We start from the raw sequence: 27,458 nt of genomic DNA on the forward strand, positions 1-27,458 counted from the left end.
TGAGTCAAACAGCTGAATACTGTGTATCTCAGCATGTGTTGGTGAGTAGAACAAGAAATTATGGTTGACATCAAAAATAGAAACAATGAGAAAATCATCAAAAGTTAGAGTTACTGGCCATTTACTTATCCATGAAATCTTGTAAGACATCACACAATTTGTTTTCGCTATTAACGCATGGCAAAATTCCAAGCTATGCGGGTATTGACACACTATAGATTCTGAAGACAAAACAAGAGCTCTATTGTAGCAAAAGTTCAAATATTTTGCATATTTGTAGCATTTCTACATCACTGCAACCAATAGGAGGGTTGTATCCAGTGGGTCACTACATGTCAGGTGAAACTTAAGGTGTGGATTTAATGGCTCTTCACGTTTCATTGTGTGTGTTTACGGAGCTTTAAACATGCAAGACCTTGATTCAATGGTGGTACAATACAATAAAACGATTAAATAGAACTCTCACCCAGTTATAAAACAGTCAAAATAGACTGTTACATGCCTGCACGCTAAAACAGAACAACTGAACATCTCTGAGTTAAAACAATGTAGGACAATTGTGTAATTTTATATATTGGAATAAATCTTTACACATTTTAAATCATTATTTAAATATCGTGTTAGCACTTGTTAGCATTGCCTGTTTGTAGAATTTTAATTCTTTTATTCCTCTTTGAAACTTTGAGAGTTGTGTTCAGTTAGGTCAATTTGCTTAGAGATGAAGCTGATAAAACCGGACTTCTTCCCCAAAACTTATAAATGCATTTCGTGATTTACGTTAAGGAGAGAAGATATGTCTGTGCACATATTTCCCATTCTAAATTCTAATCTGACTCAAGCAAGGGAAAAGTTTGCATAGGGTGATTGCCTGGTTATGCATCAATGATGCACAACAAAATGTTGCCAGTGTACATGGAGGCCTTTGCTATTCTGTAAAGTCTTCACAGAGAAAGGTATCATGTTACACATTAATTTGCATGTGCAGCTGAGCAAATTGAGTTTAACCCTTTGAGTGCCAAAGTCAACTTTTGTTGCCTTTATAAAATATGTCGTAGCCAGTAACTTTTTTCAGATCTAGACAAGTTTTTTCAGAGTTTCCCCAAAATTTTGGTCAAAAATTGCTGCCATTGAAATGTTATGTCCATTTGGTCCAAAATTATCAAAAAATTACAGAAATATTCGTAAAGATTGGTAAAATGTTACACTGAAACTTTGGTGGGAAAAATTTCTGCACTCGAAGTGTTAAACAGCTTTGTTTTATGTTTTATCCTCCATAGAAACAAAAGAATATCTGTTCATATATAACAGTTGAGATTTCGAGGGTCAAAAAAGTTAACTTTAGCAGTACAGAAAATAGCCTAGGCATAATCATGATGTACAAATTTGTACATGTCCAGGATTTAGCAGGGTATTTGTTGGGGTATATGACCAGAACACTTTAAATAAAACATTCAAAACATTTGCCATTTACAAAATAATTCACTGTATCCCATATTTGTGTTGCCAAGCAGAGACTGTCAACATTAAACATGAAGGGATTGCTTCGTAATTTTGGATCATAATATTTGACGATGTAATTTTCATTTAAACAGAATCTCTGATTTTTTCCTTCTATTGGTCCAGTCATGCATGGAGGCAATGGACAGAAACAATAGTCTGCAATCTTGGAGGTGAAAGTTCAAAGGTGAACCCATGATCTGGGGAGGTGAAATGGGCAGACAACCCTGGGAGCAGCTAAGAAATCCCAGACATAGCTTGATTGTTTACCATTGGCTAAGCCATGTGACCTTTGACACTGAAGGTTCATAAAAGGTTGTGTTTACAACTTTCCCATGTTGAACATGTCAAAACTAGGATTATACCCCTTTGACCTTTCGTTAGCCCTGGAATTTTACGATGAAAATGCCAAAAGCTGATACTTTTGATAGTTTGATAGAATATCACTTCCTGTGCAAGAAGTGTTTTAAACATTTTTATTAGAAACTAATAAATTTGTCTGTGTAGCCAGAAACCATTAACATTAACCTTTTGACTGAGCACTACAGTCAATTTTTGCCACGTTTATAAAGTATATATATACCAATTTTTTCAGATTTTATTCCAAATTTTTTATCTTAAACTGTAGCAAATGAAAAGTGATGTCCATTTGGTTGAAAATTGTTAAATAATTACAAAAAATTCATAAAAATTGTTAAAATTTTGCATCAAAATTTTGGCGGGAATATTAACAGCACTCAAAGGTTAAGGAAATTACGGCCTGCTGAAATTTACAACATGGACCAGACAGAAAAATATGATATCACAAATAACTTGGCAACTCAATATTGCCTGTGAGTGAAATTCATCAACTTTTCTTCATAACAAGAAAATTTCCAGAAAAATCTTACAACATCAAATGCCAAGCAACTGCAAAGGACACTATGTACCATAGAAGCAAAACAAATAGTGCTTTATTGATTTTCTTTAACAAAATTTGTTCTTTGTGTGATACAAGTTCAAGAACATGATCACTTTATGGCTGACAACATAAAGGAAAAGTTTAATTAATGAAGTTAAAAGAAACAATTCTGAGCATAAATTTTTAAAACTCTACCTGTTCTTATTAATCTTTGATAAAGAGAATACTATACACTGATTATTTGAACAGCACTTATATCACAATTTTTTGGGTTGTGCAGTATTTTATCTAGACAGGGGGATGAGGGGATTCCCTCTCTGTTGACATGTTGGCACCCCTTAGTAATTGTCAAGGGGGACCAGCCCGATGAAATGGTGCCAGTTACACCTTAGAGATACATGTACAAGTAGAACACATTAACTGGTGAAATCCTCCCTAAATTTTCTGGTAAAGGGGAAAATCCCCCCTGTTGATGCCATCCTGGATGAAACATCATGTACCGGTATGCACCCAGCATTTACTAGGCACTGCAGACAGAAATTCATACAAAGTTCATATGTTTGCACCTGTGGTTACAGCTTGTAGTTTAAATCATAACACAGATGGCAACAAAGTAACAATTTCCCAAATCCTGTGCAAGAACTGTAACTTCTTAGTCTTTACAATTCTGGACGAATATTTTAATTTTGCTCATCAATAATAACGGATCTGAGACATCACTTGAAATCAGAACTATTGACTTTAAATCTCATAAAAGCCAAAATGAAACAAGGCATGTGAATTAGTCACAAGGAAACCAGTATTTCTAATGTTTTGCAAAAACTCATGAAATAAGAATACCAAGTACGCCATTAAAATGATTACAAGATGTATCTGAGGAAAAATATCCTACAGATTTTCATTTTTACTCTGCATTTTTCACCATTAAATACTTTCGCCCCTATTAGCAAGTACACAGGTCAAAAACACTACTGAAAACAATGGGGCAAGACTAAAGGCTGACAGTGAAAGGGGTGACAGCTACACAATCAGTGTGACAAGGATGTTTATATAACCTGCAGTCAGGTATTCACAACTGTCCTGTACTGGTATGTTTGTTGTGTGTACACTCTGACATGGGTGGGGACCACATTACTTTGCCCTGCACGTAGTCCTTTACAATGTACGAACACTGGGGTTGAGATCCGGTTCAGTCGGGTCACGTCATAACATTGTTGTACATACCTACACTCTATCATTGAAATGGGACTTCGTTACATTGCTTTATGTACCTACACACCATTATTAACTTTGAAAATTTGCCACAAAGACAACAATATCTGCAATGTTGACAGGAAGACCTGAATTGACAATAGATAACGGTTACAGATGATGACTCTTACAACACTGACGAGTCATGCGCAAAACTGCCGAAATCTGGACGTGCTATTATATGCACCTACTCATGTTTTTAACCCTGTGAGCGCCAAAGTCAATTTTTCTTGCCTTTATAAAAAATATACCAAAGTCAGGTTTTTTCAGATTTTTGCCAAAATTTTGTTAAAAAACTGTAGCTAATGAAATGTGATGTCTGTTTGATCCAAAATTATCAAAAAAATTACAGAAAAATTCATAAAAAGTGGTAAAATGTTGCACTAAAATTTTGGTTTGGAAACATTACAGCACTAAAAGGGTTAACCAGAGCACAGGCCTAACAGGGGAATTTGACATTTTTTTCCTAAGCCATGTCAAATTCCCCACCCACCAGCTAAAAATATATGTAAAATACCCAAGGGTGGGAAAAATTAGAGGCAACATGTAGATAATTTAGGACTGAAGATATCAGTCAACATTCTAGACACACTGCGTATCATGGTTATTAAATTCCTGTCTGGGGATACGATTTGCGATCAATTAATTATATAATACAATCAGCTAACAAATGATATATGTTGTAGCTATAAAACAGACACTAGTGTGTATTTTTACATCACCAGTTTACAAAAATACAATTCTGCAATTTATATGCTTATTCTTTGTCTATCTATAGAGAGGAATATCAGGAATAGCTCTGAGTCAATAACTTGTTTCATGACCACTGTAATTTTGAGATGCCCATTTACTGTTTATATCATGAAATGTGTAAATTTTCTATCATATGTGTTCTATTACAGGGACCAACTGTTTGAGACCACCAGTGATATCCCCAAAGGTGAAGTTCCCGATGAATATCTGATAGTTGGAAGATTTGATATGTTTTACCCACTCATCAAGATGGTTTGACCCAAACCTATTGTTATCAGTAGTGAGTGCAGACTAGCTTACAGGTTATTGAGGGTGAAGAGGTTCAAGAATATTCTTGTCAAACCTTACGATCTAACATGGTTCCACAGTTCAACCTATGTGTCATTGTTTTGAGTCTGGGCAGAAATACTCATTAAACGCTAAGGCCAAAATAAAAAATATGTGCTGTTCCGATTACCCGACCTACCCCAATTTTATCCTCCGACCCTAGACTTTTTTGAGCTTCATAAACCAGGAAGTAAGCATAACTATATGAAAAAACATGAAACACATGAAATCACACGATTTTATTTTATTTTAATAGTTTGATATTCAATTTGAGTGTGTTTCATGAGGAAATTATTTACTGATAGTTTGTTTGAACGCGTACAAAATGCACATTGGGGAATAAAAAAAAAATTGAAAAAAAAATTCCCTACCTACCTACCCTATTTTTGAAAACCATGTAATCGGAACAGCACATATTTTTTTATTTGGCCTAACTAGAGTGATGGTGTGTCAATATTTTCTGTGGATTAAGTATGCAGATTGAGTTCAATGGACAACACCTTGTGAACTATAAATGGCATAAATCCTGCAGCCAAGAAAGCTGCCACAATTTGCTACATTTCTGAGGATAAGATCTCCTTACAAAAGAATATTTGGCACTTGATAAAAAATTTACGTTTGTTCTGTATATATTGTCCACTCTTTCTTTTGGTTACTCAAGTTGATATCTGTTTGTTTAAAATTACAAAGAAAATGTCACTGAAAATTTGATCTACTATACTGCCAAATGAACGAAAGAAATTGTTTATGATTGCAGTTGCAATGCACCCTTTCACCATAATGGTTCGTCCAGATCCTTTTGTTCCCTGTGGCACAGTTAGAAACTTGCACAGGAAATGGGGTGAAAGGGCTAACCCTTTGATTGTGAAAGTAAATTTTTGTCGCCTTTGTAAAATATAATATACAAGCAAATTTTTTTCCGATCTAAACAATTTCTTTTCAGATTTTCCCAAAAATTTTGATAAAAAAATGTTTCCAATGAAAATTTATGTACCTCTGGTCAAAAATTATCAAAATAATGAGAAAAAAATTATAAAAATTGGTAAAATGTTGCACTACGATTACAGCACTCAAAGGGTCACGCAACTGTCATCTATTTTCAACCTCTGCAACAAAAGAGGCCATTTGCTACATACACAGAACCAAAAAGGTATTGTCTATGCAGTGGTATGCTTCGTTAATTAAATTTCTCAGACACCATTGCTTGGTATCCATGGCGACCTACCTTTTGTATTGGCAACACCAAGAATGATCCTCCGCCTGCAGTTTCCGTGACAACTGCTATGAACTTGGGGTTGACCGCACAGAAGTTGCTGTCGTGGGCGTTCCGGGTGATTTTGACATTTTCGTAGCATTTTTCTTTCCGAGCAGGGTTGCCATACACGTGCCTGTACTTGGAGGTGCGAACACCACGGAAAAAGGGCATCTGAAAAACACAGAAAAGTGACTTTTAATTGATGAAAAAAATTCAAAATATTTCCTACACCAAAATTGCAACCGGCTATCATCATCATGTTATTGACCTTGCATCACAAAAAATTATTTTACTCATTGTTTGGACCAAACCATTGTTATCAGAGGTAAGTGTGGACCTGTTTACAGGGAATTGAGGACACTGCATGTGCTTCAAAGTTTACTGGCTTCAACCAACTTGTCCTGAACACAACAGATGACCCCAGCAGGAACTGGGTCATCAGTGGTTTGACCTCACGCTTTGTGCCAGGAAATGGAAAGGAAAAGTTAAACAATTGGAAACGAAAACTTTCATAAAAAGCTTTATAATCTGACACCATCACTGGAGAGATAAAGTTCTGCTCACACAAAGAAAAAACAGACCCCCTGGAGACTGGCAATCACACAAGATGGTATCTAGATGGGAAAGTTTCCCACAAAAGCAACCAACTGGAAAATTTGTGGTTTGCAAAGAATGGCTATCATGAAGACAGTGTTCTAAGCAAGCAATTTCAATTTCCTGAATTGGTTCAAGCAGGTCATGAATATGGAAATTGAACTATGAATATTCATAATTGGAACTATGAATATTATACATGTAGCAAATGAAACTTTTGTGCCTAAATAGTAAATTTATTACTGTACAATACACCATCAACTAAACCCAATGTTACAACAGTCGGGTTGTTGCAAATGGGCAATTGGGAGGGACTCACAAATAGCTTGCAAACATTTCATGTACTGGATTTATTTCATGCCAAAAACAGGTATTTGCAAAATTACATGTATTATCTATGATATTTGGTAAAATGATATGTGGTGATGCAATTTGATTTTTTTCAACTTTTTTACTGACTTCTTGGGTATGAAACCACCACTGATGGCAAAAAAATTGTTTCCAAGATTTTAATATTAATTACTTTGGTACGAAATTACCATCAATTACTTTGTTACTCACTGACATATAATTTTATCTTCCTTGTGGACATTTTGTGGATATCAAGGGAAAGAATATTACCTACAAATAGTCTAATCTTTCCAGTAATTTTTTTAGGATAGAACACTCCACTAAAAAGTTTGGCAAGTATAACAAAGAGGAGATTAAAAGACATGGTGTGCAGATCACTAAGTGATGCGGATGATGACCTGAAACATCTCAAATTTTTTTGACCATATACAGTAACTTTACTTAATGAAAAATCTGGCAGCCACAATGTTGCACCCCCTCTCTCCCCCTTTAGGTGTGGATCCAACCACATCATCAATAACAACAGGGCTCAACCGACTGTAGAAGTGAACAGGTTTGGTTCTGAATATTTAATCACTATGGATGTAGAGGAATGCGATAGGAAACACAAAGCGTACACATTGCATCGCAGGTGGTATGTGATCGCATAAATCAGAAATACTGGTACGCATCATGGCTTGCATCATGGCTCGTTGCATCCCACGGAGTCAGAAAGATAAGCTGGGTAGATAAGTTCAGATAATATTATAGTAAATTGATAATAGCTCACAGTAGGGCACTGATTTATACTGACTGGCATGCCTCATATTCTTTATCACGGTTATTAACCTATCAGTCCCTAATCCAACATGGCATGACACAAGCGTTGCCTGCGATGAACAATGCAAGTCATTGTATGCTGCTGCCTCTGTTAGTATAATGAGTGAACTTTGGACAGTTGAGGGTTTTAAACGCTTCAATACAGTCCTGTGTTACTCTGTAATACTAATTAACAAAGTTGAATTTTGTACAGGCTGACAGACATAGCCTGAAGTCTGTACAGACTCGTTGATGATTTGTCTGACAGAGACATTGCTATAGGGAAAAGAGGTTAATGCCCCTGTGTGAATACATGCTGACGTCTTTGAGATGTGGAAATCAAGATGCTTGCTCGCCTGCATGTGGCCTCTGAATTGTGAGGTCAGGCTTGTAAAATTGGACAGGTGGAAATCTCAAAGTTTTGGTCAGAGGCGAATTATTTTAGGCATACACAGTGTTGTCCTTAGAAGCCGGGTGCCGGGTAAATAACCCGGCTGTTTTGCATTTTTTCCCGGCTACTTTTAACGTCTTTAGATTATTTTATAGACCTGTAATTTCGGGATTGCACTGCCAGCTGTTAGACGGCACACGTACGATTAGCAGTTTCGCGACCCCTTTCCCCCGCATGGAACTGCACAAACATAAAACAGTTTCTAAATCCCGTTTGTGGCTAGCTCTTTGAGCCCGATCGTTTATTTGTTAAATAGTGTGATTGGCTGATGGACGCGCCTATGGTGTTATCTTTGTTACGAGTAGTGTAATTGTTTTGATTAGTATGAAGGTCATCTTAGGTCATTTTTAACGATGGTGTCAAAAAGAAATGTGGCGTCGGCCACTGGCACCTTGCCGATGGAATATTTTTTACCGAAGAAAGCCCGTTCGAAAGGTATACTTGATTCCAAAAATATATTTAGTTTATGTATGAAAAACTTCAATTTCGCTGAATTTGTGAGAAAAAAGCGCCGAAAAGATGTGATTTTGATCGACGATTCGAAGTTCATGAGACTGCAGCTTGTTTTCCGCCGCCGCGCTGGCTGCCAACGTCACGGTCACTACGAGTATGATCTTCTCAACAAATCAAGTTATTCTCAAAGCAATACCGACGCATTTTCTAGATTTAAAAAAAAACGAGCTAGAACTGATTTTTTTAGAAGCAACTGTTTATTTGAATGGGTATTTTTTTCATTGATTATTTTTACGTACTAGAATCCACGGTCACAGGCATCTGTGTTGCCGACCGGCGCATCATCGTCACGGTTCACGGCTTCACCGTGGCGCTGATCCCCTGTTGCTTAAGACAACAGGACAATACGTCGTGGATTCCGGCATGGGTTCAATTTCACTGCGCCTCTCCATGTTGGGTTGCCCGATAGTGTATTTCGATGGACCCTCTGGATAATTTTTTTCACGGACTCGTGGAGCAAATTTGAAAGAAAATAGAGTTGTTTCCTTCCGACGCCATGCTGCATATCTGCTTTGATCAAATTTGGGGACAGCGATGATCGTGCGCGGTTTGCATTTAATTTGTTGCAACATTTCTGTCAATCACTCACTTTGTGTCATAAGTTTCAGAAACTATCGCTCGCCTGAAAATTAGCTACGTAGTAAGTTCATAGGCACAGCTGACATGGTAACGTGCCTCTGACTCGACGATGCCGATTTTTCAGACTACACTCAGAGAATCCGAAACTTTCCACACAAAATGAGTGATTGACAGAAATGTGGCAACAAATTTAATGTCAAGTGGGCACTCATCTCGTCTGGTTGTCGCCTAAGCTCAGTCGCGGAGAGTGCTTTCGCAAACATTTTACTATTATCGTTTGCGTTCATAGAAACTCATAACAATGAAAAAATGCGTAGAGACTCAATCCAATGCGTAATATTATTATGCATTTGATCGACTCTCTACGCATTTTTTCATTGTTATGAGTTTTCTATATATGCATTTGTTTTCGTAAATGCGAACACTGTTACAGTGAATTATCTTACCGATGTTTTTCTTAACAAAAGCGAGTGTGTTTTGATTAGAATAGAATGAGTTTGATGCATGGTTTTGGGGAAACAACTATGTGGTAATGAAGAATGGGAAATGAGCAATGAAATGAGCAGACAGTGGGTGACTTAAGATTAAATGTTACATCTTCACTGCAAATAAAACCATAAATGTGTCATAAATAATACAAACAAAACAAAATCATGTTTGTTTGTTTTGTTGTATGTGAACCACGTCTGAGACACACAACAAAAGTACTGTTTCAGTCTCAGCTTAATGTTACCTCAGATGCCACCAGAGAACACCATTTCCACTCCAAAATTTCATTTTTCGCCTTGCGAGAGGGGGGACAATCCCCCCTCTCGCGCGCTCTCCCCCCTCGTTCGCTACGCCAATCGCAGCTCGGTCGCTTCGCTCCCTCGCAGTCCACCCGTCTACTTTCATAAATTACCGGCTACTCTGAAATTTAAGGACAACACTGCATACATGATATATTTGATGCTTGTGAGTTTTCATTAAGAAGATGGTTTGAGTTCTTATACCATCATTTTGTATGGTCATGCTTTATACTGTACATATAGTCAAATAGCTGTAATAAAATTTAATCAGTTTAATTAATTATTTATCTTGTATACTTTATCATAATTTAAATCACAATAGATTTCATTTTCTCGCTTTCTACGTAGAATATCAGATGTAATTTAGAAGTGTGCAAAAATTATAAAGTACAGTGGCACTCCATCAGGAAAATTTCAAATCTAAAAAGTCAATTGTTATCAGAAATGTAATTTTCTCCGCAGCAAGTCTTAAAAAATACAGATAACCATTTCATTACGATTTGATCACTTTTTACGTAGTGGAAGCTGAAACAGCTGGTTTGATAACTACTGTTTATCATGCATATTGACATCCCAGTGTATGCCTATTGTACATTTTGCCATAGTTACAGTATGTCATAATCATGACGATAATGGTATCATTGTCATGGTGATGTCATCCCGACAAGTATTGTCATGGTGACCACTGCCATGGTTACAATGTCATAGGAATGATCTTGGGATGTTTAACATGAATGCATCATTATATAAAGTATCATTACAATACACAGTGAAGTCTAGGAAGAAAGCAGTGATATCAATTACACTGTTCGGTCATATTACTCGATTTATAAACTCTAAAATATGCAGTAATTGACTGTAAAATATTTCAAGAATATCAAAATACACTTTTGTATGAAAACTGTCAGTCATGGCTGATGGTAATGCATTCCTGATTCTGGACTTATGGTCAGACTGATCCCTCAAAGAAATGATATAACTGCAGTAGTCTCATTAACAGTAGACTGCTGTACTGTACCTCAGGGACAGACCTTTTGACTCTCAATTTTTTACAATTCTTTTCAGGTAGGTATCACTTGTGAGGGCTCATTTTGAAGTTTTTTTGAGAGAGTAAAGTTTTCATCCTCATATTTTGTGAAAACAGAAAATTTAATTTCTCATAAATGGGATAACACAGGGAAGGTGGCCATTTTGAATTTTAACGTGAATATTAGGGAATTTGTTTCTCTACTTAGCAAAATTTGCACGTTGAGCCATGATTTTTATTCTTGCTTTGTTAATGGCTGAAAGTTTCGTTTGTAGGAAAGTTCGAGCAAAACTGTTGCACTTCTTAGGTGTGTACTACTTGAATGCAAGAATACCATAATTTCGCGATCCATAAGCTGAGTTAAATCAGAGCAAAGGGTGATATCAACACTGTGTTGACAACCATGTTTACAGATGTTTGAATGGGCTAGGCAATACTGTTGTCATGATATTTATAAATATTTCTTTACATAAAGACTCCACTCACACAGTTAGAGTCACTACAGCGAATGTAAAAATACATGTATGTACCTCCATATTACTCAGTGAATACGATGTGTAGTCACTAGGGTGATTGTAAAGTGAAAATATTCACACTACTAGTACTACATAAAGAATATATGGCTAGTTTTCCATCAGGTTCAAAATCACAACATACGGCATCCAGTCGCATAGCGGATAGGCAACAGACAGAACTGCTCGGCCAAATCCCCACTCTCTGGTAAATGTGAGCTAAATTTTCCATTATAAATTAGGTGTTTTTTCCAATCAGAATTATGTTAGAATCACAGCTCAGTTATAAAGCCAAAGGAAATATCGGAGCTGTGTTCAATAAAGCTACCGACATCATGAATAGAAACATAATTTCTATGTGATCTCAAGTTTCCCCATACTACTCCTACTCAAAATGACTGATTGAGCAAATTTTCTGAGGGAAAGCAGACTTTGACATCAAATGCCTGAAGTGAGAGTGTACTAATGAACCCATTGAGTGCAAAAGTCAGTGTTTGTTGCCTTTATAAAGTATTGAAGATAATTTTTTTAGGTCCAAACACTATTTTTTTCAGATTTTTTCGAAATTTTTTTATCAAAATTGTAGCCTTTGAAAAGATATGTTCATTTGGTCAAAAATTCTCACGGAATGATACCAGAAAAATTCATTAAAATTTGTAAAATCTAAACTAAAATTTTGGTGGGAAAAATTACAACACTCAAAAAATTACAAAAACAAAGTCATAAAAATTGGTATGTAGCGCTAAAATTTTAGTGGGAAAAATTACAGAAATCAAAGGGTTAACAAGAAATATGACTGAGGCTCAGCCATTGCAGCTTTAGCAGAATATCCACTCCCTGCTGTATGAATACCTTAAAACAGCCTAATTTACAAAGTTCCTGATATAGGCCAGGTTGTTAAATATGACTCTTGAGCTACATCAAACGTAAATCTGGGTTTACTCCAACCTTGGGTAAATTGATTTAAATGGTCGTATAGTTCACTTGAATAAATGCAGAAATCTGATTGGACAGTTTGAACAGGTCTCGTTGACCTTTCACCCTAAGGTTCCTGTACAGAGGTCAGGCTTTACTACACTTTACAACTGGGTCAAACCAATTATTTTAAGCAATCACTGTATTGTCCAGACGTACTGCAAATACTTTTGCTCACAACTTTTTTCCAACTGAATGTAAAAAAGAAACAAAAATAAAGGGAGGGAATCATTTGTTTGCAGCTGCGAGACTTTCTTGTTGATAAAAAAATGCCTCTTCCCTGTAATTGGTAATGTCGTGCAAATGTGAACAAATTCAGAGCTTGATGCATGTTCATAGTTCACCAGTTTTGTAGTTTTCCAATCACTGCAAGACATTGCCAAATAAATATTGGTTGTGTCCCTTCATTTACATGAAACAACGTCAGCTATGGACACCAGTTTGGGTACATCCGTCATTGTAAAATTTGGGATATGCACTTGACAAGGGATTTTTATGATATCCTATATTTTACAACCACATTGACTCCTATTGCCATTTTTATCTTTTCACTGTCTCAACATGCATGACATACACACTCTTTAATTTGCAATAAAATGAAATGAAATGATATGTTGTGCATGGCAACAGATTCTTTGTATGGGTCCCATATGCAAAGGCACAGAGGGGACAACCTCCCACCTCCCTTTCACTGAACTTACTGTATTATAATTAGAAATGTTACGATATTTTGTCTAATGACATTAAACACTGTAAAATCTATAACTGTGGTCCTCTGTCTCAATGGGGAAATGTATTTTTTCCTCTGCTTGTTGTTTGATATCAGTTCACCATGTTATCACAGTATAGTAATGACACACTGCATCGGTACCACTGCAGGTGAATGAATTTAGCATCACTGAGACTGGCAAAATTTTACGGGATTTATTGTATTCTTATGCATTCACACAATGTGTATAGCGCAATGTGGGTCTTGCTCTCCAATATACAAAAGCTTCAGAAAGAAAAAAACTTTAGCAAATTGGCATCATTAAAAAACCTTGGTTATTAACCATGATTTTGCTCCTTAATTTACTCCGGTATTGCCAGACAGTATCACGTTCCCCATCTGCTGAGTCAGCAAGCAGTATTGAACAAAATTTACACGTACATGGATTTTCACCTACTTGACATGGTATGTTATGGCAGGTTTAGTCAGCAAAAATCATGTTTACAGTATTCATGTATTCAGGGGCCATCAAATTTTACTTTTTGTTAAAATGCAATACATTGGACAAGTTGTGCCTCAAGTTGTTTTTCACCAACTTGACCTGATGGTGACAGATGAGCTTGGCAGGGTGCAGGATAAACCTAAGACATTGTCAATAACCCTTCAACCCTTTCATCCCCATTTGCCAGTAGCAAGGTCCAAATTCACCAAAGAGACAATAGGACTGGGCCAAACCATGGTGGTGAAAGGTTATTTCGTCAATACACACCCTTCACCTTTGAAAACCCTGCAAACACTCTAGGCAGCTCTCTGTCGATTGATGTTTGTCAGATCTGTTAAAAAAAGACCCACTCGTTTGATACTTGTCAGCTATTTGTGTCGTGTAAGACAAGCCTTGAACACGACACTGCTAAGTGCATGATAACCTTGTAAATCTGACTCTATACCTGGAAACCAAGAACAGTAGTGTACAGATATTGTACTGCCTATATCCCTGTGTGGTCTACAGTAGAATCAGCTGACCCGAGACCTGTGCGTGTTGCTGCATGTGGGGTTACACCAGAGAGATCTCTCACTGACAACATTTCAAAATCCAGGAGTCTTTCAGCCAAACAGCAGCTTCTGACAATTTTTTTGATGTAGCTCCATACCAGTAGCTAAGAAAACTTTTATACAAACAGAGAAAAGTTTCTTTTGAGTCAGCAGCAAGTAATTGAGGCTCAGATAGCACACTGGGTAACGTTGCCTGGTCATTTTTATTAAAACTCTAATGACATTCAAAGAGGTAGAAGCAAAATTATCGGATGGAAAACCAATTTCTTCTAAAATTAGGTAGTAGCAATAAGAAGTACAATGCTTGGTGAATGTTCAAGATACAGCACTGCATGGTCTATAACCTTGTTCACCCCTTATTCCCTGTAAACAGGTCCAAAGTTACCATGGATGACAATGGGTTTGGGGCGAACCATGACAGTGAAAGGTTTAACTCACCATCATAAATACATGAGTATGGTACCAAGTCATATCTACGTATGTCTCAAACTCACCATCATCAAATAGAGTCTAGCTGGTGCCTCCCAGTGCTACTTCAAGTACTTATTGAACCAGAGAACCAAAGGGATTCGTTATCCATCAGCAATGATCAAGTTACTCTCCACAATGCAGTGCTCACTTCAAATCATTTAAATAAATTCTATACGAAAGACTACCTCTAAATGTATGCAAATATATGCAAATTAGATGTTTATGTAAATGAGCTGTTCATGTATGGAACCAATACCAACGAACACACAGAAATGTATACTGACTGAAGAAAAAATGTTGCATTTATCTGTAATTTGTGAAAGCGCTCAGAATAATGGATTTAGAATGGGGAGGTGGTGTAAATTGAACTTATTTCCTACTTTTTTCTTGGTACTACCATACTCTATTGTTTGCACAGTCAAAATGGGACCTTTATACAGAGACAGGGGCGGACAGGTTAAACTTCAAGTTTTTTATGGTCAGTGTTTGTAGTTGTGCTCAAATGTATGTTGTTTTTTCTATGAGAAATCGTGTTACTCTACACTATCACAAGGTGTCAGCATCAACATTGCCTTGGTACCTGGCAAAAGTCGAACCATGCAATTTTACAATACATAAACCAATTTCCATACATTCCTAGCATTGATGTTGGCTATATTCATTAAAACACGATTGTGAATCAGACTGCGTTAGTGACAAGTTTAAGTTGAGTATTGATTACTTAAATGAAGTCAGAAAACTTAAATTTCTAATTTTTCCCCCACCATACTATCATTCCTACTTAGAGTTTCAACATTTGACCTCACAGTTCAAAGTGTAAAGGTCACAGCCTGCCATTGATAACACAAAGGTTTAAATCAAACCAGTAGTACATTCTCAGGTGGTTAATGAGGTCTGTTGTACATACAACCAAAAATTCCTTACGATGGAAAATTTATCATTCTGGATTTATAACTTTGAGATTGGTTGATAAAATTTTAATGATGATAATCAAAAGACAGTGACTTGTACATACGATGCTGACAGGTAAATATTTTTTGTGATAGTATCATATTTCATACTACTATGGCAAAATTAAAATTATTTAAAAAAATTTTTCCATCATAAACAAATTCTAATCAAAAGAATTATTCTGGAGTCAGTAGCTTAGCCCAGTGCACATGAAATTAAAGCCATCTGTGCGGTGACTATTTTTATGACTTATTTGCATTCAAATTCAAGGTTTCACAGCACTCTAATTGTTCTCCAATTTACTCCAAACATCTTTACCCTTGAAGTATAAATATGGAATATTTTAAAATATCTCTGGTCTCACAACTCTTACAATATTCAAGGACACATTGACATTATCTTCCGCCAAAATTGAACAATAACAGGCATTCATCCTTTTTCTAATGTCAAATAAACTCACAGCTGGTACATTTGTTGCACACATCCTGTTATGTGGCACACGGTGATTATGGGTGTAACCATCTGAATTTGTGTAAGTTTTCAATTTTTACAGGTATGTTTTCTCCTGTAAGATACTAAACAAGAGAATTCAATTGTCTCAACATTGCCACATAAATTTGTGATATTTGTAGCGAACAGTTTTGGCAGAATTACCAGTTATTGGTTGCATAATACTAGCTACTACTTACACAATCATTGCTACTACCTGTATTCAAATATGGATATAGTTACATTGTTGCATTGAATGCTGGTTATTAGTTACATTGTTGCAGTTAATGCTAGTTACATTGTAACAGCTACTTGATACACCATTCTGACTACTAGTTACATGTCATAGGTTCTTGCTACATAATAGGTACATAATAGCTACATACTTACTAACATGTGTATACACACAAAGCTCTACTAGCCACATATTATTGGGTACATAGGTATGGTTGCTAATGTACATTACATACCAACACACATATATTTTTGGAAGATCCTGTATCCCTTGTAGCTACTGGTTTACTTAATAATAGACACTTTCTTACATTGATGTAATTACTGGTTATTACATGGCTGAACAGATAGTGCCATTGCATGATCAATTAAACCTGTAACCTTGTTATGCTAAACTTTCACCCAATTCGAACGACAACCCAGTACTACTACTTGGAAAATAATAAAATTATCAAATCTTTTCAGACAATAACCATTACCACTCTGCACGGCTGTAATACAACATGGAAGCCAGAACAACAATTTATATTTCACTGAAACTGCTTTGTCAGGTAATTTACACCACTTTCAGTCGAAATGATCTATTGGACACCTCTTTTCTGCTGAAGACACATGTGTCACTACCAGTACCCCTGTGCAAATTCCAAATAAATTGTATTTTAAAACTGTATTTTGATATTTGGAATATAAACATGCATATTAAGGGTACATATGGGCATTGCAATTGGACATATCATGAATCGGGTTGACCTTGAGGTAGCTTGAACTGCAAGGTTTTGGGTTCACGTTTTAGCTCACCTCAACCTGGCAGTCAAGATGTGGAACCTCTTCGAAGAAAGAAGATTTAGAACAGAGACAATGACGCATTGTTGCAATCAAGCAGTGATTCATTCTTAAAGACACTCTTTATTGTGCATTGTCACAGTACTTAAATTCGAGCTGACACCAGTGGTTGCTGACACCAGTGGTTGCTTGACAAGCAATTCAAAACAACTGGATTCCAGAACGTTGGTTCAACAACAATGGTGTGACAAAACCTTTGAATGACTGCACAGAGCTTCAAATAAAGTTTGTCCCATGTACATCAATGGGACTTAAAGATCTATTTTCAATGAATATGCAGGCAGAGAGTAATCTTTACTATAAATACAACTCCTGGTTTTATTTTGAAAATTTTGTTTTCGTCAGCAAATTACTTGTATGGAAGTGACATTACAAAAGTTTTCAACAAATTTATTTGCAAAACTATGAACTGCTCTACTGATGACTGACTTTAGGTCAGGTCAATCAGTGATAGTGAGTACATAACAGACATCATAGCAGTGCTATAACAGTGTAAGCAGGCACATGTAGGGTTCTCCAGTCATTTTACTTGGGTAATACTTTGTATATCACTGCACTGAGATTCAAGGACAGCATAAATGTTACAGGGGTACACAAATCATTTACCGATAGTGAAAACACTGTATAATGTTCCTTGAAAATGTGTTGATGGTCAAGTAACCTGTGCCACCAAGACAACCTGTTGAATAAGAGCCATTGTCATTACATATTCAAGGCGAAATCCTCATGCCAAACATAGCTGTCACACCTTTCAGCACAACATTTTAGTATAACCCAATTCTTTGCCATGGTGAAGCTTGATCTATTCACTTAGACCCAGGTGTGAAAGGGTGAGAGTGAGCCTGCCTTTTTTGATATGGAGGGAGATAGACTGACAGGAAAAAAAAACTAATAAAACATGGTGTTGTGACCTGCATCATTTTCTCCACATGACTAGAAACGGGTAATCTCTTCTCCTGATGTAAAAATAACATTTTCTGCATTTGCATTACAAATTAAATATTTAGGTTTGATGTTTTTACTCTGACAACTTCAAATAAAGCTGGTTTATCTGGTCCAATTTATTGTCTCTCATAGTTCTTTTTTATTTCTCCTCTACGGAATCCTTGTACACAGCTTTTTGTTTTTTGTGGGTACACAAGTGATCCATCATTCAAAATGGGTGTGAACAAAACACGGTTGGCTTGTTTATCTGAAAGCCCATCCAATGATGAGCTTAAAGCCATGAAAAGCCTTGAATGCATAAAGCCTACATAGCCATTCAACCACAAAGTCAGAGATCTTCACTGACAACAAACTAGAAAAACTTGCACAGGAATCATTATGGTTACATTGTGGCATGCAGGAAACATTCTCCTTGCAAGGCTGATCCAAATGTTATACTGTAATACTGGTCAAGAACAAGGTAACCATTGCTGCTACATTGTATCATGTAGACAACACTTTCTTTGCAACACTGATCAAAATATTACTACACACAAGGGAACCTTTATTGCTACATTGTAGCATGTAGACAACACTTTCAGAGTAGATTCACTGATCAGTGTAGCAGTAGCAACAGCCATGAAATCATTGTTGCTACATTGTAACACCTAGATAACTTTCATTAAAACATTGATAAAAATATAACAATGGACAAGAACTGCCACAGAATCATTATTGCCACACTGTAGCACCTAGACATCTTTCATTGTAACATTGATCAAAAACATTACAATGCTTCATAACTGCCATGGCAACTGCCAATCAGATCTGTCAACAAAACAAGTTGATATACCGGTAGAATTGTCACAATCAGAGAGACAAAAGTGACCTACAGACCCCTTAATGCTTAATTTTTCCTTTTTGTATATCAGCTCAGCTGGGGTAATAATGTTAAGTTCTTCATGATTATACTTTTTGACATCCAAAATAATGAATTTCATGCTGAGAAGTATTGAGCACAGCTATAATTGCTTAAATTTGAAAATTTCACCCTTGGTCATGCATTACACAGCGGCCAAATATCAGTTACCAAACATCCACAGTACACTACTGGTACCTGGTTTCACGTACACTTGGTTGGCATCCCAATCATCTCCTCCATGGATAATTGGAAAGCTTACACAAGATTTTAATGTGCACTGTTTGAGAATTGTCCGCCTTTCAAAATAAAACATTATTGATCACTCTTACTGGAAAATTTTACCTAAAATGTTGAATATGATATGGAAAATGCATTGAGATCAAAATAGTCATCTATCACAGATCTATATAGTTATCATGATGTATTTTGTTATTTGCAATAAACAGTTTTGACTCCAAAAATCATGACAAAATTCCTGAGGCGTTCCATTTGACAGCGTTTATGTGTGCGATGTTGTTATTGTTGACATCTCAACCCAAGACTATTCATTTGTAGACAATAATAGTTTAATGTTTAATGTTTAATATATTTCTATAGCGCTTTTTCTACAATAAAATATTCAAAAGCGCTTTACATCAAGTAAAACAATAAAAGTACTGCATTCAATAAAAATACAAAACAAGATTTAAACAAAAATCTCATAAAATGTCCAATAATATTAAAAATTAATCAGTGCAGTTGATAAAATTGTTTAAAAAGAAAAGTTTTTAACTTTGATTTAAAAGGTTGAATTTCTGTTATGCACTTTAATTCAAGTGGGAGTGAGTTCCATAACCTTGGACCACAGACTGCAAATGCACGATCATTATACTTGTTGAAAGATCTTGGTACTACGAGATTCATACCGAAATTTATCCGCAGATTATACCTATTAACGCTGACTTTTTCTACCAAGTCACAAATATACTGTGGTGCCATACCATTTAGAGCCTTAAAGACCTGCAAGATAATTTTGAAATTAACCCTGGCCTTTACTGGAAGCCAGTGTAGTTGGATCAGTGAGTCAGTCACACCATCATACTTTCTCAGATGCATTACCACTCTTGCTGCATCATTTTGGACACGCTGTAATTTATTAAAATGCTGATTTGGCATGCCATATAAGATTGAATTGGCGTAGTCGAGGTGGGAGCTAATGAGAGCGTGAACAAGAATTTCAGTAGTGTCTTGATTCAAATAATGACGAATACGTCGGAGGTTGTATAAGCTGTGACTGGCTTTTTTACAAATCTGGTTGACATGGTGCTCCATCGACAAGGTCGAATCAAGATATCCTCCTAAATTACGAACCTTGTTAACAATTTTGATTCTGTCATTACCAACTTGAACATAGTCACAAGTTAATTTGGAGAGCTGTTGTTTGGTACCAAAAATCACAACTTCTGTTTTGTTGTCATTAAGTTTCAACCTATGTTCCAACATCCAATTTTGAATATCACAAACACAGTTTTGTACACATTCAAGTGCTGTGGTCTCATCATCAGCTCTCGGTGCAAACACTTTCAGGAGCTGTGTATCGTCTGCATAACCATGACTGTATAATAAATGTTTGTTAATGACGTGGAACAATGTACTTGAATAAGCTGTAAACAGAACCGGTCCAAGGCAAGATCCCTGTGGAACACCAAATCTGATACTACACTTTTCAGACAAACTGTCGGATATCAGTACTCTTTGTGTTCTATCACTTAGATAAGATGAAAGCCAATGCAAAACTGTGTTATCTAATCCAAATTCAGCCTTCATAGTGTGGAGCAAGATTTGATGATCTACTGTGTCAAAGGCAGTGCTGAGATCCAGCAACACCATTAGTGCCACCTGTTGTTTCCCCATACACTGAAATATGTCAGAAGTTACCCTGCTGAGTACAGTCTCAGTGCTATGATATTGCCTGTATGCAGATTGACACACAGGTAATGGGGCATTTGCTTGCATGTGAGCTGTTAATTGGTCAACAACGACCCGTTCAACAAGCTTTGAAACAAAGCTTAACCCTTTCACCACCATAGTTTCACCCAAATCCATTGTTTTCTATGGTAAAGTTGGACCTATACACAGGAACTGGGGGTGAAAGGGTTAAGTTACTGACTGGTCTGTAATTGGAGAGAATTGTACCAGCACCTGGCTTTTCAACAATGGTAACAATAGCTTCTTTCCAGCTATCAGGAAAAATGCCATTTTGAAGAGAGCAATTTATCATACAGGTGATAATAGGAAGTAATTCTTCAACACACTCTTTGAGCAACCAGGTTGGAATAGGATCACTCTTACAATGATTTGATGGTGATCTTAATATGTACTTCCTTACTTCATCAGTCGTGACTGGTTTGAAAACTTCAAATTTCTGAGTAATTACTCTAGAAGTACACCTTACTGTCGGTACATATCTTCCCATTTGACAATCAAGATCATCTCTGATTTTGTCAACTTTTTCTAGGAAATGACTGTTGAATCTATTAGCCAACTCAAAACTTGTGGCGTGATCTGGTAAAGGTGTAATACAAGGTGGTTTTAGCAATGAGTTAATGACACCGTAAAGCTTTTTATGATTACCATGACAGTCATTGACTTTGTTTCTGTAATATTCAGAGCCAGCAAAATCAAGCTCCCGGCAAAAGCGATTTCTAAACTGTTTAAAAGTTTGTCTGCTGATTACTGTTTGATGCAGCCTCCACTTTCTTTCTGCACGTCTCCTCAGTGTTCTGACACGTGTAATGTGCTCATTTAGCCAAGGTAAACTCTGTTTAGTTGTTACTCGTTTCGAAACTTTTGGAGCATGCGTATCTAAGAGTTTGCTTAATACAGTGTTATATGTGGAAACCAACTTATTAAGATCACTACTCTGCAAAATTACTGGGTCGTAAAGAGCAGACAATAGCATATCATTTCTGAATGTTGTGAGGTTGATCTTTCTATAAGCACGAAGTGTAACATATTTGTTATCGATACTCCTGTCAACACGACTCAAGTAAGTGTGAACAAAACAGTGATCTGAAATAAAGTGATTACTCTCAGGTGAAGTGATACCAAGTCTATTGTCATCTCTTGTAATGATTAAGTCAAGCGTATTTCCGGATTCATGGGTTGGAATAGACACATGTTGAATGAGGTCCCTTGCAAAGCAGATGTTGTTAAATTTCTGGGCTGATTGGTCTTCAGCCTTGTTGACGTGAATATTAAAGTCGCCGCATATTAGGATTGGCTCATTGCAGGTTAAGATACTATCCAGGTAATTTTCAAATTCACGTAAGAAGACATTTGGGCAGACTGGATGAACAGTTGAATATGGAGGCCTGTATATTGTTACAAGCTTTATCTTTCCATTCTTGCCAGTAACACTCCATTCGGCAAATTCAAAAGAACATTCTTCCCCAGCATGAATCTTACTAACATTGAACAGGTCTTCTCGATAAACAACAGCAATGCCACCACCAGCCCTATGTTGTCTTGGATGATCAATAGCATTCAATATTGACATAATGCAATGTTTTCACATGGCGAAGGTTTTGTGTCAGCATATATTTTATGCAGAAGGCAACAAACATGTACTTGGTTTCAAAAACAAAACTACTGGGAATCAAAACATTACAAGGAGCTCATTTTTGTGCCTTTAAATTCAAGCTGTCAACAAAGAGATATTTTCTGAGTTGGCTGTCAATTTTGTTGACATTGGATAAAAACTGAAAATTCAATATAAACTGCTTCTTTAGACTGAATTCCATTATTTTGAATTATTTTCTTCTTGCAATTTGCCAGAAATTACAAGAAATCATTCAGACTTTTTGAAATAAACTCTGTGATTTGCGGTCACAATCCAACGACATTCAAATCTAACCAGTAGTAAACCTGTAAATGTATATGTACATGTTGTATGTGTGTCATAAAGTCTTCAGAATAAAACTATATCAGGAGATTTGATGCTTTGTCAGGCCAGAATTACTTGGTTTATGGCATTTTTATGACTTGTCACCAAGCATATCACTCTAAAAGAGGAAATATCACATGACAAATTGATTGAATATTCAAGTTTCCACTTTCTGAACTATTTGATGAGAAGGAAATCTATTTTCTTTGTGTCAGGCACATGGCCAACCATAAAACCATTGTTGGGCACATATTTGAAATTTTCTCATGTCTTCGGTGCATGTTCTTGGAATTCAACTGAGTAAAATGAATACACGCCCTTGACATCTACAGCATTTTGCACTACTGATCTAGTTGTGAAACAGAATTACCTTTTTCTATATAATTTCAAATTACATACGAAAGCACTTAAAATATACCACCACAGACTATGTTGAAATGCAGAAATGTACACAAAAAATATACACATCATCGGGTATACAGCATACCCGACCAGATGGCATCCACCCACTTCTAAGTCGTCAGTGTGACCACACCGCCATGAGGCAATAGATCATCCACATATTTCACATTCTGCTTAATTCCAAAGCCACTTAATTAACATCTTTGCACTGTATTCTAGGAGGGCTATATATCTGCAGTGCCACAAAAAGTTAATATCTTGTGTCTTCAAAGAAAGCTGTTCTCATAAGAGACAGATTTTGTCAAAATTGCATCCTTCTTTAAAATATCAGAGAATGAGTGAGCACATATGCATGTCATGACTAATGTTATCATCGGAGGCCAGGGGTCAAATTCATAGACCAGATGCATTGCAAATGACTAAGAAATCATACTTATCGTGCCTTGTTATACAATATCCACTCCACTAAGATCAACGACTGCCTGGTATTGATGTAACTACCTCATATCGAAAAGCTAGCAGCATTACTAATTCTGTTTTCAGGATAATCAGATATAAAGCATTCTTGTTTCATAATCTTGAAAATTGTATAGATTCATGGATGTGCAATATTATTGGAACTTTACGGCTCGCAAGGTGGCTGCTAGTGTGTTTGGCCAGTGTCTTTACAGGTGGACAAAATAAGTTTTCAAGTGACCATCAATTTAAAGTCCAGTTGTTGAACTATGAACTGTACATTCTGTCATTGACGAATCATGTCAAAGTAATAAGTCAACTAGGGATTTTTTTTTGCCCAAACTTGCTCGACATTTGGTGAAGGTATGCGGAAACAATCGACCCTAACCACAGACAATGGTCCCCAGTTTTAACTTCAGTTAAACCCCTCTTGAAGGTCTTACAGGAGGTGAGGTCACCCCTTTCTTGGTTCATTCGAGGTCAAGACATGGGATTAAGAAGAAATGTTTACAATCTTTACTCTGCCTGTTTTGTTTACATCTCACTGCAGTGTTAAAAATAATTCTAGGGTCCACGATTGACATGTGCCTTCTTGAAATCCCTACAGCAAACACAACCTGCACAAGCGACAACTCAAGTTTCACCCAAGTAAATTTGCTCTCTGGGCAAAGTCACCCAGCTAGGAAATCAAACATACAGTTTACAGCTTTCCAGTTAAAATGTTAGCTTTTTGGGGATGAAAAACTCGTGGCTCAAGCAGTAATTTTTGTCGTTTCAAAAGATTGGTTTGGATGGCAGACGGGGAAACCAGACGCAACGCAAATTGCTTTGCCTCACACATTGCATCAGTGAAATTTTCAGTGCGGTTAATTACCTCTTCCGAATCTTCTTGTTCAGCCATTTTCTTTCACACACTTCGGATTACCTAATGTCCGCAAACAGACAGTAATACTTCCTTTGAAAAACCCCAGTGGTCGGTTTTGCGGTGATGTAACGGCTGGCTCGCCACTTGGGGCCAGGCAACACAGGACAAGGGTCTACACACTGGCGGTTGGCGTCGATAGGCAATGGCTGCCGATGAAAACTAAACTATCAGGTTGCAGTCTAACCTTTACACTCAACCAGGCTGGGTGTGGCGTGCGGAGGTCGCGGTCGGTCGGTCCACACATACATGCAAAATTCCCACTTGAGGTCATGCATGAATACCTGGCAAATTTAACCCCGTGTTCGGTTCATACCTTGTTGATTGTGTAAACATAATGTTATGTTCATTTTCATTAATGAAAATTTACCAATTAAAATTAAACACATTAATCACAAATTAAAAAATTTCAAAACAATTGTGGGCTATCCGGATTATATAGTGTACAATTGTCTTCGTTGAATTTTACGTTTGTTGTTGTAATTTGTCGTTTGTTCAGCAAACAATAAAACTATTAAAAAAGTAAACGGCACAGTAATATTGCATAATTTCATAAAAATGTACAGAACATTGCTGTCTGCCGCAAATTACCATATCTCATAATTTACAGTTATCAATGTATTCTATGAAATCTAGTGTCGTCGGACATCAAAGACTATTTTCGGGTGGACGAACGATAGCTGAACAGCTAATATCTCATGTTGTGAGATAAAATTTCGTGACTGAAATTATGCTGATAGCAGTGTAGGTCATACAATGTACTGAATATTAATAATGCGACCAAAATTGAATATTACAAACGATATTAAAATTCAAATGACTTTGTTTTGATCGGTCATACGACAGACGTAGACCAGCACTGTCGTTCGTTCTCTGAATTTCTGACCGAAAGCGGGTATCCGCCGCCTATTCTGATAAAATTGACGTCGCAAAATGCTTCAAAGGGGTCTGGATTGCTCAGATTAGAAATATTCCCACACCCAGGATGTCTGTATTGAACATTAACAGCGAGCTGTTGTACTTCCGTCCGCCGGGTTTTGACACTTTCGCTGTAGCAGATATACAATGTCAGCACAACAAGCGCGGCGACCATCGGGTCATGTACCGCACTCAAAAATTCACATATCAGAGATAAATAAACGTGTCAGGCATGAAAAACGATGGGTTAAGGGTCCGTGCGCCGTGGCACGGTGATGTCACCGAACAGTTTATTGATTTTTTGATAAACTGCGTCCGTTTTTTCGCTCCAGGTGCCGATAGCCAGGTCGTACGTACTCACTGAACGACAGTCACGGTCATTGCTCACGCTTCCCGGCAACCGCAACGCGGGCCACTGCCACAGCTGGTGTCCTGAAAATTTCAACCCGCCCTGTCTCCACCCTCCTCGTAAGTCCACCCAAAAAAAACCCTGGAGCGGGCTAACAGATATAGACAGGCTTAGGGAAGCAGTTTTGGATAAAAATTGACGGATTGTCTAAAAGGGAAATACAACTTACCTTGGCCTCGGTGTTGGATTAGCGAACGTCTGGAATAACGTACAATTGACCACCTGAGTAAACGGGTCGATCCGTTTTTTTACATCGGTCCCAACCCAAATCCGCGGCAAAACACGAAAGTTATCCGCATATATTACTCGATCTGCCGTCGATCATTGATACTTCACTGATGTCCTGTCGAAGGGGGAATCCCGATTTTGACAGAAAAGTGAGAAATTTCCAATTCCAGCGGAGAGCGCTGTGTAGACTGTAGTGTACGGCTTGCGTGTTGGGCGCGCTCCCGTATATCTCACTGCCCCTATCCGCTGGCCCTCCAGCGAACCACGTGGTACGTGCAATTTGAATGCCTAAGCGTGTTGACTTTGTGGAGCTATAGAACTCCGAAAAGTAGTCAGTCCACGGGGATACAGTCCTAAATCCTGACCTAAAATCGTCCTACCCAAACACGGGATAATTCATGAATAATATTATAACCTTACTCGCCTACTTGGGTCAATTACATTCTCGAATGGGAGCTTTGAGGGCCTTAATTTCTTCAGATATTTACATAACAATACATTTAAGAAGGGGTTTACTGCTTGGCTGGGATTACGACATAAAAAGCACCTTTGTAAATAACGAGCGTAATCATCCAAGACAAGGTAATAAATATTGTCTGCGCTCTGACACGAGAACTCAAATGAGATCTCAATTCCCTCAATTCAGTGTAACCTGACTACCCTTTAAAATATGGTTGAGTCCATCATAACAGTTTTAGCAACTGATCTGAGTATCCACACATCAGTGGATGGTTATATTATCATGTTTAGTCAATAGATATAAGTTAAGGCCTCGCTTTGTAAACGATCTATATTTAATTTCGATACGTGTCGATCATTTTCCACAGTATGAAGGAAACTGAATTTGGTAACACCGAAAGTGAGCTTAATTTCTTGAACGCGTCAGAACAAACGACCGTCGATTGAGTTTCTGCAGATGACCAGTCCTTCTGATGGAAAAATATACCTGAGTAAATGCTGTGGTGTGTTTGACTGTGGTCAAAGATATCAGCATCTGAAAATTCTGCGATTGCATTCCACAAAAAATGAC

General features: G+C 37.1%; 1 protein-coding gene across 2 annotated transcripts in view; it reads right to left on the reverse strand.

Moving 5' to 3' along the window:
* Positions 1-26,838, reverse strand: part of LOC139123517 (coronin-1C-A-like) — a 62,805-nt gene extending 35,967 nt beyond the window's left edge. Inside the window, exons 1-2 of one of the 2 annotated variants that reach the window (XM_070689684.1) lie at positions 26,370-26,838; positions 5,955-6,155 (exon numbers count right to left, since the gene is read on the reverse strand). In XM_070689684.1, coding sequence (XP_070545785.1) covers positions 5,955-6,155 — 201 coding nt within the window. In that variant the 5' untranslated portion in view covers positions 26,370-26,838. Of the gene's footprint in view, positions 1-5,954; positions 6,156-24,825; positions 25,071-26,369 lie in introns of those variants that run through there. The other variant, XM_070689683.1, reaches the window with a different exon arrangement.
* Between the last annotated feature and the right edge of the window lie 620 nt (positions 26,839-27,458).

The sequence above is a fragment of the Ptychodera flava genome (assembly GCF_041260155.1).
Source record: "Ptychodera flava strain L36383 chromosome 23 unlocalized genomic scaffold, AS_Pfla_20210202 Scaffold_23__1_contigs__length_28996876_pilon, whole genome shotgun sequence".
In the NCBI taxonomy this organism is placed as follows: Eukaryota; Metazoa; Hemichordata; class Enteropneusta; family Ptychoderidae; genus Ptychodera; species Ptychodera flava.